At 44.0% G+C, this 17,548-nt stretch overlaps 1 protein-coding gene across 1 annotated transcript; it reads left to right on the forward strand.

Moving 5' to 3' along the window:
• Positions 1-7,194: 7,194 nt before the first annotated feature.
• Positions 7,195-7,903, forward strand: LOC147462017 (abscisic stress-ripening protein 3-like). The gene is made up of 2 exons (XM_086502353.1): positions 7,195-7,470; positions 7,582-7,903. The coding sequence occupies exons 1-2, from the start codon at positions 7,330-7,332 to the stop codon at positions 7,762-7,764; spliced, it is 324 nt and encodes a 107-aa protein (XP_086358479.1). The 5' UTR covers positions 7,195-7,329; the 3' UTR covers positions 7,765-7,903.
• The last annotated feature ends 9,645 nt before the right edge of the window (positions 7,904-17,548 follow it).

A 17,548-nucleotide genomic window follows, 5' to 3' on the forward strand; every position in this document is an offset into this window, starting at 1 on the left:
CCAAGGGCTTCTCTCTCAGTAGTTGTATAGCCTTGTTCAGCCTGACTGAATCTGCGACTGGCAAAATAAACCGAATAATCAGTTCTTTCGTTTGGCTGAGCTAATATTGTCTCCATTGCCAATCCCGAAGCATCTACATGTACATGGAAAATAATATTCGAGTTTGGTTGCCTAAGGACTGGTTTACTGATAATGGCTTTTTTCAGATTCTGGAATCTCTCTTCACATTCAGCAGTCCAATTGAACTTACTGGTCTTCTTTGTAAGCTCGTATAGTGGTACTGCTTGAGAAGCAAACTTATGTACAAATCTTCTATAGAAACTCACATAACCCAAGAAAGAGCTCAACTCTGAATCAGTTTTGGGTGCTTTAGCTTGCTGAACACACTGAATTTTGTCATTGGCCATCTCTATTCCATTTCAAGAAACCACATGTCCCAGTAGCTGTCCCTTCCAAACTAGAAAAACAGATTTGAATGGATTCAAACAAATCCGCTTCTCCTGACAGCGTTTGAAAACCATTTCTAGGAATCTTAGGTGATGTTCCTCATGTGAATAGACAGTAAAGTCATCCATGAAAATGGCAAGGAACCGATGAAGGAATTCATTAAACATCTCCATCATACACCTTTGAAATGTAGCTGGTGCATTGCACAGGCCAAAAGGCATCACCAAATACATGAAAGCTCCCCACTCAGTGATGAAAGTGGTCTTGGCTCTATCTTCAGGAGCGATCTGGTTATAGCCACTGTAACCATCCATGAAGCTATACATTTCATATCCTACGATCTTATCAAGAAACATGTCGGTAAAAGGCAAGGGAAATGGATCTTTGATAGTTTGGGCGTTTAGTTTCCTATAGTCGACACTAACTCTCAATGTCCCATTCTTCTTGGGAACGAAGACTATGGGAAATAGCCAATCGCTACTGGCCACCTCTGTGATGAACCCAGCCTTGAGAAGATTATCAATCTCCTCCTTGACCTTCTTTTCATAGTTGGGGTTCATCCGGTATCTTTGTAGTCGTATTGGCCTAGCATCTGGCTTCAGTGGTATTCGGTGCTGACATACTTCAGGATCCACTCCCTTCAGATATGTTCCCAGGCAAACACATCTTTATAGTTCTGGAACATCTTACGTGCCTTCTCCTTCATTTCTGATTTGAGGTGCTTGTTGACCTTGATCATCCTAGGATTATCCTCCGATCCTAGGTTCCACTCTTCCACTTCTTGGTCATCTGGAAGCAACCAATTAGGCCCGCATCCTTTTCGTTTGGTCGACTTTTCAGCGTAATCCCAGGATGGTCCGTTCATTTTTGAATCAGTATTCTGATCCACTGGGTACTCTTCAGAACGTACTGGTTTCTCTACCATACCAGTATCAGCTAGTTCCACCATCCTTCCAGTTAGCTGAACTGTTCTTTCCCCTGTGTTGACTTCAGTAAACTGATCAGGGAATTATCTTTTCTGCTTATAAGCATGCTCTTTATTCAACAAGACTGCATTCAAGTAAATCTCTGCCAAAGGGAATATGTTCATGGCCGTTAGCATTCGCTCGATCTTCTTGGCTCTATACTTCTTACATAACTCCTTCGGCCTCAGTTCCTATCTCCAGCTTCTAGTATTGTTTGTCTGGATTTGGATTCTGCCACTGGCCCCTTCTATGATTAATGTTTGGTTTCCATAGTCATGAACAGCATGTGCTGTTCTCAACGATGGGCACCCTAGTAGCACCCCATATGCCCCTTGCACATCTAGAACTAAGAAACTGGTTTTGAATTTCTTCCTCCCAACTCTTATCGTGATACCCATTCTCTGCTGGAGATGAACTCCCATTATGTTGACTCCTGCTCCTCCATCCAAGATAACACTTGAGAGAGGTTCCCACTGCTTCCTAACCTTGTAGTCCACATGAATAAGTGGAACTTCATCATCTCGGACGGCCTTCAGGTCCACTGTTTAGCCTCCGCCTCAGCTTTCCTACGCTGTCTGATAAAGTTGGCCACTTCAGGCAAGGTTCTTCTGATATCCTCCAGCTCTACAGTCAGCTTTTGAATTCTATCACAAATTTTCACATGAATTTCTTCTCTTTCTTGGTCAGAGACTGATTGTCAGAGCTTGAAGAACTGGTATCTTCACACTGCCACTTCTCTTTTGCAGTGCTTCCACTCCTTCCATCAACTCTTAGTTCATCAGCTAGTCCATGTATCGCAGCCAGCAAGGTCTCAGTTATGGCGAGTACTGACTAATCTTTATCAGTCGATTGGGCTGCTCTGGCAGCTTCTTGGCTAAATCCTCCGTGATTTTAGCCGCTAGTTTCCTCTGCTCTTGCCACTCATCTACCACCTTCTCTTTACCTTTGGCCTTCCAAATTTCTCTTTGTTGAGTCCACTTACTGCTGGTAGGATTGACTGGTGCTTCTGAAGTGTCTAGAATTTCTTCAATAACTACACCCTTGCTTCTAGTAACTACCCTTACTGGGACTGGCTCTAGTGCCTTAGCCTCAGTCGTAGTTGTTGCAGGTGCATCTGGGCATTGGGCTGCAAAATGGCCATACTTCCCACAAGTGTAGCAATTCATGCTCCTATTCTGGAAGTTTCCATGTCCTCTGTCTCTGCCCATACCTGGTTGGAATCGGCCACGTCCCTGACCAGTACCACTGGTACCTGGTCTCTCCTCTTGAGCTACTTTGAATGGTTCTACCTTCACTGGTTCAGTGTAGGCAACCACTGACAGATCTTTGCCTTTCTTAAAGTGGTGGATCCTGATTCCACAATTGTTCCATAGATGACCAAAAGCCTTACAGTAGGTACATTGTGGACATTCATTGGAGATATGGTCCTTGGATTTGCATTTCGAACACCAAGTCTCCATCTTCCGAACTGGCTGTCTTGTGTGGCTAATTTCGACAATTTGTCTAGCCAATTCTTCAATTTTCTTGGTCCAAGATCCCTTCTTTGACTTCTCATTGGCTCAGTCATTAGAGCTGCTCTCGGAGCTACTGGACACCTCACTGGAATCAATACTTTCAGTAGTAGCAGAGCTACTGCTATTGGTCCTTCGCTTCTTGTGGCTCTTTTCCTTCTTAGCCTACTGTTCCAGCTTTAATGCCCTTTGGACCAGATCATTGAATTTCTTGGTAGGGGCTGGTACCTCTTGCTCTCTAAGCTTTTTTCTTCTGAACCCATTCAAAAACCATGCCCTCAACCTTTTCTCAGATGGCGGTTCCTACAACTGCCTGGTTATCTCCTTGATCTTTTCCACATAACTGCGGACTGATAAATTTCTCTGTTTGATCTTATCTAGTTCACAGAGAATATCTTCATCCCCTCTATTGTCGAAATATTCCAACCTGAAGGCTTTAAGCATTTTGTTGTATGATCTGAGCTGGCAGGCAGGGTAATGGTAATACCATTTCCTTGCTGCCTCCTTCAAGGTTTGTGGAAAATATTCCCCCCAATCATCTTCATCAATATTTTACAGTTCAGCATACTGCTCGAAAGCCTGTATGTGAACGTCTGGATCATCCTTTTTACCTCCCTTGAATATTGGAAAAGAAATTTTCAGGGAAGCTGTGTAAGCATTTCGATTACCACTAATCCTGCCACTTCTCTTCTTGGATTCAGAATGGTGCTTTGGAGTCTTCTTGCAATTGTCAGTGTCAGCATCCCAATCAATCTCTGTCTCTGTCTCAGTGTCAGTGCCTTCTTTGGTTTGTATGCTAGAAGTACGGGGACTACCTTTACTTCCCTTGGTACCCTCATCCCCCTACCGGGACCGAGAACTCTTGGAACTCTTGGCTTTCCGTGCTTCCCGTTCTGCCCGTCGACGTCGAGAATGACTGGAGTGCTGTGAGTCCTGACTATGCTCCTCCTGAGCCTCAGTGTCAATCACCTTCTCTTGCTTGGGGTCAGACTCTCTTCCTGGCTCCTCAGGAATGGGATCAACACGAATGGTGGATTTCCGGCCATGACTGGATTTAGGTGCCATTGCTGAAAACTTCCAACTGGGAGAAGAGTCTTTCAGTCAACGAGCTTCAGCTCGAGCCACCGTGATCGCCAAAATGGAATTGGAGCTGATCTCTTGAGACAACTAATTCCAATGTTAGAAGATTTCAGCTACTAGTGTGAGAAGATTTCAGACAGTAGACTGGACAGAAATCAGAAACTAGACTGGAATTTGGATACTGGAATAAGAATCAGACTTGTGTACTGGAAATAAGGTTCAGATCCAGATTCAGAATACTGGAGGAGAAGTAAGTGTAACTGGAATATATGCCATGATTGGGATTACATATCAAGATTACAGTGAATATGATTTACAAAGAGAGTACAGCTGACAATACTGCCAATGATTTTCAAGTACAAGTGTAGCCAAAGTGCTAACCCAAATGATAACAATTGCCAACCCGATTACAATGTAATGGGCCCTATTTATACACTTAGGTTTTACTGTAGTAATTACCATAGTAACTACTAAGTAATTCGTTGCCCATCTCCTAAGAGGACGTTCCCACATAGTGAACTATCCAGCTGTCTACACCCATGAAGGCTTTGCACCTCCCTAACTTTCGTTGGTCTTGGTAGAGAAACAATCACTTGTATATTTTCAAAAATCTCTAGAACTGCCATTCTTGGACACAATATGCTCCATATTTTTCCCTTGTCTTACCATGAAGACACATTTCTATGGATTTAAGTAAATGCGATAGATTTTGCATCTCTCAAAGATTATCTTTAGGTGCTTTATGTGCTAGTTTCTCTGGAGAGAATGCAAACATAAGTCGTCCATGTAGATTTCTAAGAATTGTCTTAGGTATTGTTTGAGTGAATGACTCATCAGCCTTTAAAATGTGGCAGTTGCATTGGTCAAGCCAAATGGTATCACCCTATAAGCGACACTTTGAGAGCATTGTGAGCAAGTTGTGTTTACATCAGACTAAGTTGATAAAGACTGGTCATTTGTGGTTTAGGTTACACCATGTATAAGTAGGTTGTTCTAAGCTAGCCATCCACTACATTGCATTGCATGTAGATTGCATGGCCAAAACCTTCTATGTGGCATTGTGAGGGGATTATTATGAACGTTGAGTTTCCATGCAATGATTGGAGGCGACAAGCAATTATTATGGAGGTTGAGTTGCCATGCAATGATTGGCAATAATGGGAGATGTTGACTTGGATAACACTTATTGGCTGCAAATTAATTCTAGCATTATGTAGGCGGATGTGTCACATACCTGAAAGAACATATTTCAGCCAGTAATGGGTCGAGATGGATGTCCAGGATGGCTTGCCCTCCACCCTGGACCTTGAAGGACCATGGTAAAATCCAACCAAGCATAATTAGGTTAAATGTGAACGAATTTGAGGGATAATTTGGTAAGTTTCCCACTTAGCATTAGCGCATGTAGGACCTTGATAGCCAACATGGTGAGCGTAGAGGCCATCCTTGGTAGGAAGATGTTGTGAGTGCATCGAAGTCCGGTCTACATTTTGGCTTTTTCCAATTGCGCACCTGCTACCGCTACTCATCACCTCATTTCCCTTCTTTCGATATATTATCCATGCCCTACTCTACGGAAATTTCCAGCTTACTCAATTCTAATCACTTGCCCCAACGCCTCCACCAGCTTAATTACAGTTATACTTCTTTAGAAGAAATCATGACCGCCGTCCATCACCAGCTACACAATCTTGTGTATGCCTCCAAAGCCAACAACGTGGACCACAAGGTGGCAAAGTAGAAGCACAATCATGGCTAGCATGCCACTGATTCCTGTGCTCTCATCGTTGGTGGAGCCTTCACTTTGGTAAGCTTTTATTGATGATTTTTCAACATACTAGATCTATGGTGAGTTTAAGTTATATATTCTAGCAACATCGCCTAATGTTGTTGTGTTTTCGTTGCAGCACGAGAAGCAAAAGGCCAAGAAGCACCCTGAGCGGCGCCATGCTCACAAGTTGCACAACACGTGGTTGTCTCTATCGGCATCGGTGCAGACACTCTGGCGGTCCATGAGAAGCACGAGTGCAAGCATGACAAGGAGGTTGCCAAGAAGCAATACATGACACTCACCACATCAAGCAATAATGATTGGCTTGTTCTTGTACAGCTTCCAAGTTCCAACTTCCACCCACCATAGTGCACACCCAACTCAATATAACTCTAAGTTCTAATTATTTTGTACCTTTATTAATTGCTGCGAATGACATTAGTTTGTAATTTTAATCTTTAAATTTTGGGTGATCGCGACAATAAGAAACTTGCGTTTATGGCAAGATTTGTTCTCTCTCTCTCTCTCTCTCTCTCTCTCTCTCTCTCTCTCTCTCTCTCTCTCTCTCTCTCTCTCTCTCTCTCTCTCTCTCTCTCTCTCTCTCGTAGACCACGACTTACACCTAGCCTCTAGGGTAAATGGGCCAATAAAACACAGGGTCCTTGTCTTGGGAGGGTGCTAGATTGGTTTGTGCAAGTAGAATCCCAAGTTCAAGCTTCATTGGCTCACACAATGAAAACAATGCAACACAATGGCCATATTTCCTCGCCTCTCTTAGGTCTCTCTCTCTCTCTCTCTCTCTCTCTCTCTCTCTCTCTCTCTCTCTCTCTCTCTCTCTCTCTCTCTCTCTATTTCAGGGTAGTTTCCCAACTCAGCATTTGCGCGTATAGGAATGAACGCCAGCCGTAGGGTAATTTCCCCAGTCAGCATTATAAGCGCGTGTGGGACCTACGCGAGCCGTAGGGTAATTTCCCCAGTCAGCATTATAAGCGCGTGTGGGACCTGGGCCAAGGACGACTTCTCATCATGACAAAGTGCAGGTGACCGCCCTCGGCAGGAAGCTGTCGTGAGCACGTCGAGTCGAAAGCCGTGTCGACGTCGACGTTGTGCGCTACTCATATCAACGCCAGCGCAGGCACATTTGAAGGTTTGCTCACCTTCAAATTTAAAATCTAAAGTCGTCCTTGGCCGAGATCCCACACGCACTTTAAAATTTTTTTCCATCATTATAAGCGCGTGTGGGACCTCGGCCAAGGACGACTTTTCGTCATGACAAAGTGCAGGTGACCACCCTCGGCAGGAAGCTGTCGTGAGCGCGTCGCGTCGAAAGCCGTGTCGACGTCGATGAGTTCAAGCGGTCTAGCGTCCTTCTTCTCATAAATACGCACCTGCATGCTATCGCTACTCATATCAACGACAGCGCACGCACATTTCCCGTCTTTCACCACGTCTTGCTCTTTCCCGCTCACTCGATTCTAATCACTGCTGCTCGTCAAACAATACCATCAATTACAGCTGCCTCCACCAGCTTAATTACACTTCTTTAGCAGAAATCATGACCGGCCATCACCAGCTACACAATCTTGTGCATGCCTCCAAAGCCGGCAGCGTGGACCACAAGGCGAAGGAGAAGAAGCACAAGCAGCGCCAGCATGCGGCCGACGCCTGCGCTCTCGCCGCTGGTGCCTTCGCTTTGGTAAGCTTTTAATTTTGATCACGAGTTTTCAGCATACTAGAATATAATGCTAAGAGTTATATATGCATGCTAGCAGCATCGCTTGACGTCGTTGTATATTGTTTGCTGCAGCACGAGAAGCACGAGGCCAAGAAGCACCCCGAGCAGCGCCATGCTCACAAGGTGCGCGAGCACGTGGCTGCCGCCATCGCCATCGGTGCAGGCACTCTTGCGGTCCACGAGAAGCACGAGCGCAAGCACACGAAGGAGGCCGCCAAGAAACAGCAGCATGGAGCTCACCACAGCAAGCATTAATGATTGGCTGCCTCCTGTCCAAGTCCCAACCTCCACTAGATTTTAATTTGTAATTTTAATCTTAACTTTTGGGTGTTTTCCCACTATCTAAGCATCCTGGCAATTAAAAACGTGCAATCAGTGGACTTATGCGCCAAAATAGTGTAAATAGCAAAATATGATCCCCTCCCGTCCCCCCCCCCCCCTCCCCCCCCCCCCCCCCCCCCCCCCCCCCCCTCTCTCTCTCTCTCTCTCTCTCTCTCTCTCTCTCTCTCTCTCTCTCTCTCTCCGCGACTTAGACCTACACTCTTTCCTCTCCCACTCACAGTGCGGGCTCTCCATTGCAATTCTCGTTGCCCATAATCTTGGAGCATCGAGAATAGTTATCAACCCCACATATGAGATGCATAATTTTAAGAGAAGGGTGGCACGATTTTGGATGGATTCTTTTAGCAAGAACCTAAGAAGATACTCGTTGTGGGTTTGAAAAGAAAAGGCAGGTGGTGAGGTGGCAAGGGGGAGAAGACATGGACTTGTTTTTCGTTTTGTTTCTAGGTGTCTATCTAGATGTGTGTGTGACACGAAGATATTCACTTTATGTGCAGGGGTTGTGGAGGGATCTAGAGGGCTTTGTATGCCACTCTTTCTTTCCCTCCGGTTGGCATGAACAACGGGGTGCAAGAGTTGAGCGACAAGACGTGGTAGTTTCCCATGGGCGACCTGCTATGCCCTGTTTTCCCATGAGATGTGGTCTCTCTGTCACTTCCTCTCGCCTATATTCTACAACAATGACACAAGGGACACGATGCTAGCCATGGAGGGGTCAGGTTGACCTTGCTCTCGTAGAGCAAAGCTCATACTATGCCTCTTGCCATTGCCAATTTCCTACCAATGAGCCTCACTTTTCTTTGCTGGAGGTGCATATGTCGTGATCAAAGAACAGCAGGGGCGCATGGATGCAAACAGAGGGAACAAGTAAAGAGAGTGTAGGAGTGTCATCGGCAAGGGTGAGTGCCTTGTGAGCAGGAATGACATAGGCGAACTCGGGATGGGGGGGGGAGGGAGGTCGACATGGCCTTTTTGGTGGGGAGGGATAGGGGAAACAGAGAGCTATAAGACGGGTTATTGAATTAAATTTTTGGAATCTCACAAAGATTTTGTCTCATAAATATAACATAGACCCAGAAGCTAGTAATGATATAATGGCCATTAGTCTTAGCACATTGTCTTTCTAGAGAGATCTTTTTCTCACAAAATCTAGGAGCAAGTATGTACATCATTTGCATGCATACAAATGTGTTTTGAGGTCTAACTTTCTCATCAAACTACTAATGTCTACTTAGTATGTGTTCAAGTGTGGGTGTGAGGAAGAGAGATACAGAAAGTGAGTTACAACTCTATTCTTGAGACACCATATGCAAATAAGTGCTCCATGTGCTCTTTGCTTCATCCTTAATGATTTTGATGTGTGTGTGTGTGTGTGTGTGTGTGTGTGTGTGTGTGTGTGTGTGAGAGAGAGAGAGAGAGACTATCATCATTAGCAAGGCAAGACCTTCATCATCAGCAATCCAGTATGTTGTAGTGGGAAAAAGAATTCTATCTAGCCAGCCACACTACTTGAAAGATGTTGCTTGACATGAAAAGTCTACCTAGTATATATTAGTGTGTGGATGCGAGGAAGAGAGATGGAGAGAGCGAGTTACAACTATACTCTTGAGACACCTTATGCAAAGAAGTGATCCAAATCTACTTTGCTTTCATCCTTGATGATTCATATTTGTGTGTGTGTGTGTGTTGATTTTGCTAATGAGCACGCTACTAATGATGATGCTATGCTTGTTAACTATCCTGTTTCTAGGCTTCAACAAGACAGGGGCAATCCATCCCTCCAAAGTGAAGTGCAGCGGCAGCTTCATGCTCATGGGATTCTCCAAGCTCCCCACCATGACGAGAGAGCACCTAGGAAGCCTCCTTGTGAGACTTCCAAAAGAGGCCTCTCTCCGATTCGGGAAGAAGAAGAGGATCCATACGAAGGGCTCATAAATTTGCTTCTTGATGATGCATCTCCTTCTCAAAGAAGAACTCAAGAGCCTCCACCGAAGGAACAAGAAAGAAGTGAGTCTCCTGCCACCTCGGTGGAGATGGCTCCACGAAAACGGTGGGCTAAACGCTCTCCATCACCTCCAAAACGAAGAAGACCATCACACACTTCTCCACACCATACTTCAAAGAGGGATGAAAAAAATCAAGAGAAGAAAAGGGTGAGAAAGAGGACACCCTCTTCTCCATCTTCTTCATCCTCTTCCTCTTATGAAAGTGATGGTGCAGACAAAGAAGATCAAGGTAAGAAAAAGGCAAGAAAGAGGTCACCCTCTTCTCCATCTTCCTCAAATTCTTTATCTTTTGAAGAAAGTGATGGTGCAACCTTTGAACCATCAAAAAGAAGAGACCATAGGAAATCCTATGCTACATGGAAGAGGTCGTCCAAGCTCAAGAAGTTTAAAGAGGGAGGAAAGAGCTTCTCTTTCCTTACCTACAATGGCACCTTTTGGTGCTACGGACAAAGTGTTGGCCTTTATCCAACAGTTCAATGCGGCCTTTGGAGATGAGGGATTCACGGATTCCTCTAAGCTATGCCATGTAGCTATGCACTTTCAAAAGTCCGCCAGGCAATGGTGGTCTAGCCTATGTTGAGATGTAGAGAGAAAGAGAGAGAGAGAGACGAGACAAGAGACACACCATGTACGCTCCCAAAGACTGATTCATATTGAGGACAAGATACAAATATATAGGTGAGACCAAGTTGAGTAGGGTGAGCCATATATAGCTCCAACACCCCCATTCAAACAAAGGTCTCTAGCTTTGGATGAAAAAACCCTTGGGGAGTTCAAGGGAAAAACCCCAGCCTGTATATAATGTGAAAATATGAACCAGCGATGATGATGTGAAAGTGAATTGTGTATCTATATACAAGTGACTCAGAGATCACAATGTGAAAATGTGGAGTGTGCATAGTGCAAGGTACCTATAGGATTACAATGTCATATGTACAAAGCTATCACAATAGCAGAGAAGCTAATCTAGAAAGAGTGAGGCTGAAGCAACTTCGAGCTCCGAGCGCAAGAGGATGAAACGTGACTCGTTGAGGCCTTTGGTAAGAATGTATGCAATCATCTGATCATTTGGATAGTGTTCGACCATGAGATTCCTTTGTGTACCTCATACCTGACATAATGATAATGGACAGCAATGTGCTTTGACTTATTATGTTGAACATAGTATTTTGCAAGACTAATACCACTTTGGTTGTCACACCGCAAGGGTGTGCTAGAAAGAGGAGAGTGACCAATATCAACCAGCATTTGTGGAAGCAAGATCAGCTCACAAGCTCCAAGTGATGCCGCAACATATTCTGACTCAGTCGTAGAAACTGCAACACAGTATTGTTTCTTGTTGGTCCAAAAAACAAGACAACCATTTATAAATAAGCAATTTCCACTAATAGATAAATGTGAGCTTTCCCAGACTGCATCTATATAACCCAAAAGAAAAAGAGATTGCATAGAATCCGATGTGAGTTGACATTGATAGACCAAATCAAAATCCGTAGTGCCTTTCAAGTATTTTAATACACGCTTTGCTGCAGACCAATGCTTAAGAGAAGGACGTGAAAGATGTTGTCCAAGATAATTAGCAACAAACAGAATATCAGGACGAGTATTCATGCCAATAAACTGAAGACATCCAATCAACTTAGCATAAGGTTGATTTGTGACAAGTTGATGGCCATTGTCAGAAGTGTTTTTCGTAGAGCTCGCAAGACAAGGTGTGTTGACCAAACGTGCAGACTCCATACCAAATTTTTGAATGGTATCTACAATAAACTTTGACTATCTAAGGAATAAAATACCTTTTGTATGGTTCCATTGGATCTGAATTCCAAGACACGAGTGAATCTCTCCAAGATGCACCATATCAAATGCAGAAGACAATAACTTTTTCACTTGCTAAAGAAATCTCAAATCATTGGAAACAAGGATGGCATCATCCTCATAAAGAGGAAGAATCACAAAATTGCTACCTTGGTGTTTTATGTATAAGTTGGGGTCTGAAGAGCAAGAGATGAATCCTTTGAAGGTGAGAAAAAGATCAAATTTTGTATACCAGACTCAGGAAGCTTGTTTGAGACCATATAGTGCCTTATGGAGTTGAGCAACAAGGTCTTGTTTACCTGGAATAACAAACCCTTCAGGTTGTTCCATATAAATTTCCTCTTCCAAGTCACCATTAAGAAAAGCAGTTCACACATCCATTTGATGAGATTCTAAATCAAATTGAACAGCAAATGCCAATAAAACTCGAACACTTGTAATGCGAACAACTGGTGAAAAGATCTCTTGATAACCAACACCAGCTACTTGGGAGTAACCTTTTGCAATTAGATGTACCTTGAACTTGCAAAAGATCCATCTGCTTTTTCTTTTGTCTTATACAGCCACTTACACTTAATAGCTATACGAGCACGAGGTAGTTCAATTAGTATTTATGTACCTTTAGAGATAAAAGAATCGTACTCTTCTTCCATAGCCTCTTGCCATGGATCCTTTTGTGGTGAAGAGATAGCTTCATCATAAGTAACGGGATCTTCAGAAGTAGAGAAATCATTATCAACAATATCATCATCATAAACATGACATGAACCATGTTCAAAATCAATAGGCAGATCAACAAAAATATCAATATCATCATTGGCAACATTCGAAATGCATAGTTGTGAAGAGGAAAGCTGCTCTATAGGAAGAGTTTCAACATCTGAAAGAAATGGAAAAGCCTAAAGCAATGATTTAATATCATCAGAATCATCCATGGACCATGAGCCTCCCATAAGTTGTTCGTTAAAAGTAGCATCACGATTCACAATTACTTTCTTGGAGGAAGTTTCATAGAATTCGTAGCCTTTGGAAGTATCAAATTATCCAATGAAAATAACTTTAATTAAGACCAGGGGCATCAATCTTTGTTCGTGTTTCTTTGCGAATATGAATATAAGCAATACATCCAAAGGTTCAAAAATGAGATACAGAAGAAATGTCACTTGTCTAGGATATGATGGGTATCTTACCAGAGGATGCATTAGTACACTACAACACTAAATGAAGATATCGACGCGCCTATATCGACGGCCATGCTTTTCCATGCGTATATCGACGACATTAGCCGGTGTTGCTATACGCGTCGTAATGAGCATCGATATACGCGTGGAAAGTCTTTATTTGCCACGCGTATAGCGACGCGTATATCGACGCCAAAAAAATTGGGGAAAAAAAGCGAAACCCGCGCGCAGGGGCCATTTTCTCCTGCTTGGATCCTGGGCGAAACCTGCTATGCAAGTATTATTTCCATCTCCACCCTCCCCAACCCCTCTCTCTTGCTCTCTCTCTCTCTCTCTCTCTCTCTCTCTCTCTCTCTCTCTCTCTCTCTCTCTACCTCTACATCGCGTGTGTATGTGTAGGAAAGAGAGAGAGAGAGAGAGAGAGAGAGAACGGTGTGTGTGTGTGTGTGTGTGTGTATAGGAAAGAGAGAGAGAGAGAGAGAGAGAGAGAGAGAGAGAGAGAGAGAGAGAGAGAGAGAGAGAGCGGTGTGTGTGTGTGTGTGTGTGTGTGTGTAGGAAATAGAGAGAGAGAGAGAGAGAGAGAGAGAGAGAGAGAGAGAGATAGGTGTGTGTAGGAAAGAGAGAGAGAGAGAGAGAGAGAGAGAGAGAGAGGTGTGTAGGAAATAGAGAGAGAGAGAGAGAGCGGTGTGTGTGTGTGTGTAGGAAAGAGAGAGAGAGAGAGGTGTGTGTGTGTGTGTAGGAAGAGAGAGAGAGAGAGAGAGAGAGAGAGAGAGAGAGAGAGAGAGAGAGAGAGAGAGAGAGAGAGAGAGAAATGTGTGTGTGTGTGTGTGTGTGTAGGAAAGAGAGAGAGAGAGAGAGAGAGAGAGAGAGAGAGAGAGAGAAATGTGTGTGTGTGTGTGTGTAGGAGAGAGAGAGAGAGAGAAATATGTGTGTGTGTGTGTGTGTGTGTAGGTAATCAAAGAGAGAGAGAATTAATGTATGCTTAGGAAATTAAAACTAAAGAAAAAAAAATTAAAGAGAGAAATGAAATGAAATGTTATATTAACATCTTCGAAAGGCCAAAGTGACCTATGAGACATGAGACAAGAAAGTTACAATGTGATGGATCTGATACAAAGTCAGAGTAAGAAGATGACAAAATAAAATATTATGGAATCCTAAACTACTGGGTGTGGACTAAACGGCTAAACGAGCTAGTTGGGATAGGTAGATCTCCTCCATGGTCAGTACTCTGACTGGACGTTGTGCATGTCGAGCCAAAGTGACCTAGCTTGATCCTCTGATGCAGCCTCTGTCGATGTTGTGTAGTCCTCCGCAGTCGTGGGCGTCTAGATCTCCCTAGATCAGTCGCTCGTTTGATCATTAGAGAGATAGGGAGAGAGAGAGAGAGAGAGAGAGAGAGAGAGAGAGAGAGAGAGAGAGAGAGAGAGAGAGAGAGGTAAGTAGAGAGAGAGAGAGAGATAGGAAATAGAGAGTTTTATATATATATATATATATATATATATATATATAAAGAGAGAGAGAGAGAGAGAGAGAGAGAGAGAGAGATAGGGAAGTGGAGCTCCAGGAGTTATGGCAGAGAAATAGGAAAATAGAGAAATAGAGAAAGAGAGATAGCGAGAGCGAGATCGAGAGAGAGAGAGAGAGAGAGAGAGAGAGAGAGAGAGAGAGAGAGAGAGAGAGAGAGAGAGCGAGAGCGAGATCGAGAGAGAAAGAGAGATAGCGAGAGCGAGAGTGAGAGAGAAAGAACGAGAGATAGGGTACGTAGACAGAGAAGAAACTATGGAACTAAAAGAGGAAAAGGGGTTTTGCATGCTACATGCATTGCCATGTACACCTAGGAGTGCACGTATGTGTCTACCCATATAGGATTTGACCAATAAAGACGAGATTTTGACCCGGTGGTCCTGATCTCCGTACACCTCTGGACCAAGGTGTATGGAGATTGGGCAAGACTAGAGAATGCGAGGTAGTTTACATTGTGAGGATTATATATATATATATATATATATATATATATATATATATATTAAAACAACATTCATAATCATTGTAGATGGCAACGTCATCAACTAACATGGAGGAAAAGATTGCATGCTCGTGCACGCTCTGCAAGTATAAAATCCTGCGCAAGCGTAGGATATGTAATGAGCATGTGCACAAGTACGGAGAGTTTGCTAGAGAAACAACGAGCATTGATTTCTACGACATAGCACCTACATCTGAGAGAGAGAGAGATAAAAAAGATTATGCGTGAAGGTCCGACCAATATAGAGCCACGGATGGAAGCAGAAAAGGGCTTACAGACAGAAGACAACGGCATGGAGGAGATGTTGGATGCCTTCTTCCAGACAAGCGAGGAGAACACGAACGAAGCAGCACCAGAAGCCGTGCGCCTATCTCCTGAAGACATGTTGAGAAAGTTGGCACGTCAACCAATCTATGAAGGCGTCAAAATATCTGTACTTCGTACTTGTCTGGCGTTTTTGAATCTTCAGTCAGTGTACGGCTGGTCAGATGCAAACGTCACTGCTTTTTTTAGGTACGTAATTTACAAAAGAGATTTTCCGATTGCAACGGTGATGTGCTCGGAGAGCTTTAATTTTAATTTAATGTGGCTTAAACAGGTTATTGCAGGAGCAACTTCTATCGGCTGGCAATAAAATGCCTCCCTCCAGGCCAGACGCAAAGCAGCTTCTGACCTCAGTTGGCTTGGACTACAACAAGATTCATGCATGTCCAAATGATTGCATTCTTTTTCGCAATGAATTCGCACATTGTCTGTCGTGTCCTAAGTGCGGAGCAATGCGCTACAAACAAGATGCAGTTGGCGAGACAGTGCCAGCTAAAGTGTTGCGGCATTTCCCTATTATTCCTAGGATAAAAAGCATGTTTCGTTGTGGTTCCATTGCAAAGTTGATGCGGTGGAATTCTACGAATAGATCCACTGACGCAACATTTAGGGTGCCCGCTGATTCGAAGGCTTAGAGGCACATTGAAGATACCTGGCCACATTTTAAGATTGAACCATGCAATTTGCGTTTGGGCATGGCAATGGATGGAGTCAATCCATTTGGCTTGAGAAGCTCGTCATGGAGCACTTGGCCTATGTGCCTTATCTATTATAACCTCCCGCCATGGCTTGCTATCAAGAAGGGTCATTTGATTTTAAGCTTGATTGTACCTGGTAAGTTCAAAGCAAAAAACATGGATGTTTATCTAGCTCCACTAGTTGACGAGCTCCAAGAGTTATGGCATGGGATCGACATAGCAGATGCGGTTGAACCAGTAGGACAACAGCATGCAAGGATCCATGCACTTCTTATGTGGACTATGCATGATTGGCCAGGATACGGAGAAGCTTCTGGTAATGGTTATTGATTTACAAAATTCTCGCTATTCACAAGCCCTTTGCCTTGGCCTGATTCATGCTTTGATATATGCAGGACTAATAACTTCGGGATACAATGCATGTCCAATTTGCGGGCAGTCTTTGGATGTGCGCTATTCTACCTCTCTTCGAAAGACAATTTATCAAGGCCACCACCGTTATCTTCCAGATGGCCATCACTTGCACGAAGGCCAGCTTGGTCACGTCGAATGTCGTCCTATGCATGTACAAGAGTGGCGTCGCCGATGGGAGCAACATGAGGGGCAACCTATTCCAGGAATGAAACGTTTGTCCATTCTCCATACGTTGCCATGCTAGGGTGATCTACTAATTAACCATTTGCTGGATCCAATGCATATATTCAAGAATGTGGGAGAGCTCCTCTGGAAGACAATCGAGCTTCACGAGATGATTTGCAGTCGGTTGGAAAGATGCCAGAGCTATGGCCTTTCACCAATGCAGCTGGTCAAACAAAACTTCCAAGAGCGCCATGGGTATTGCTAAAAAACGAAGAGCGACAAGTGAAAAGGGTGATTTCAGAGTTCAAGACGCCAACAGGATATATGCGATGTCTCAAGACAGCATTCACCCGTGACGATCAACTGTTAGGGTTGAAATCGCACGACTGGCATAAGATCTTGCGATTCATTCTTCCAATTGCAATCAAGGGGTGTTTAACGGAGGAAGTGCGGACCTGCATATACAAGATTTCAGAGCTAGTGCGGTGGATCTCTTCCAAGGAGATACGGGAGGAATCTACTGCAGTCGCAAGGGCTAACTCCATTGAGGCACTTTGCATGATTGAGAAGTATCTACCCACGAGCTGCCTAACTATCCAAATGCACTTGCTCGTCCATGTAGTAGATGAGGTTGCCGTGGCAGATATAGTCCACAATCGTTGGATGTTCTTTCTAGAGCGGTTCATGAAAACACTTAACGGTTTTGTTTGCCAAAAAGCACGTCCAGAGGGGAGCATGGCAGAAGGATGGCTGGTGCAAGAGTCTCTTGTATTGACGACCGAATTTCTATCTGTTTCTGACCCAGAAATGCCTCGACTGTGGAGCGATGAGGAGGATGCAAGACTGGTGAGAGAGGAGCCGCAAGGGCAAGGGGTGCCGAAGAAAATGAACCTGGCCATGCGAGAAAAGATCATGAAGTTCTGTATACTAAATTCAGTGCCGATGCAAAAATGGCTTGAAAGGTACGAAGAAGAGAAAGAGAGACGCAATCTAGAGCAATAGGATTTCAGGCGAAGTCGAACGACTAGAGGCTTACCCTTGCCAGACTATCTCGCTCCTCTA

Source organism: Adiantum capillus-veneris, chromosome 3 (genome assembly GCF_014529385.1).
Source record: "Adiantum capillus-veneris isolate H3 chromosome 3, ASM1452938v2, whole genome shotgun sequence".
In the NCBI taxonomy this organism is placed as follows: domain Eukaryota; kingdom Viridiplantae; phylum Streptophyta; class Polypodiopsida; order Polypodiales; family Pteridaceae; genus Adiantum; species Adiantum capillus-veneris.

What these genes read in the sequence shown, in the direction of transcription:
- LOC147462017 (XM_086502353.1), top strand. Translation starts at nt 7,330, where the DNA reads ATGACCGGCCATCACCAGCTACACAATCTTGTGCATGCCTCCAAAGCC. An exon ending in CCGCTGGTGCCTTCGCTTTG is followed by an intron (nt 7,471 to 7,581) that starts GTAAGCTTTTAA and finishes TGTTTGCTGCAG; the next exon opens with CACGAGAAGCACGAGGCCAA.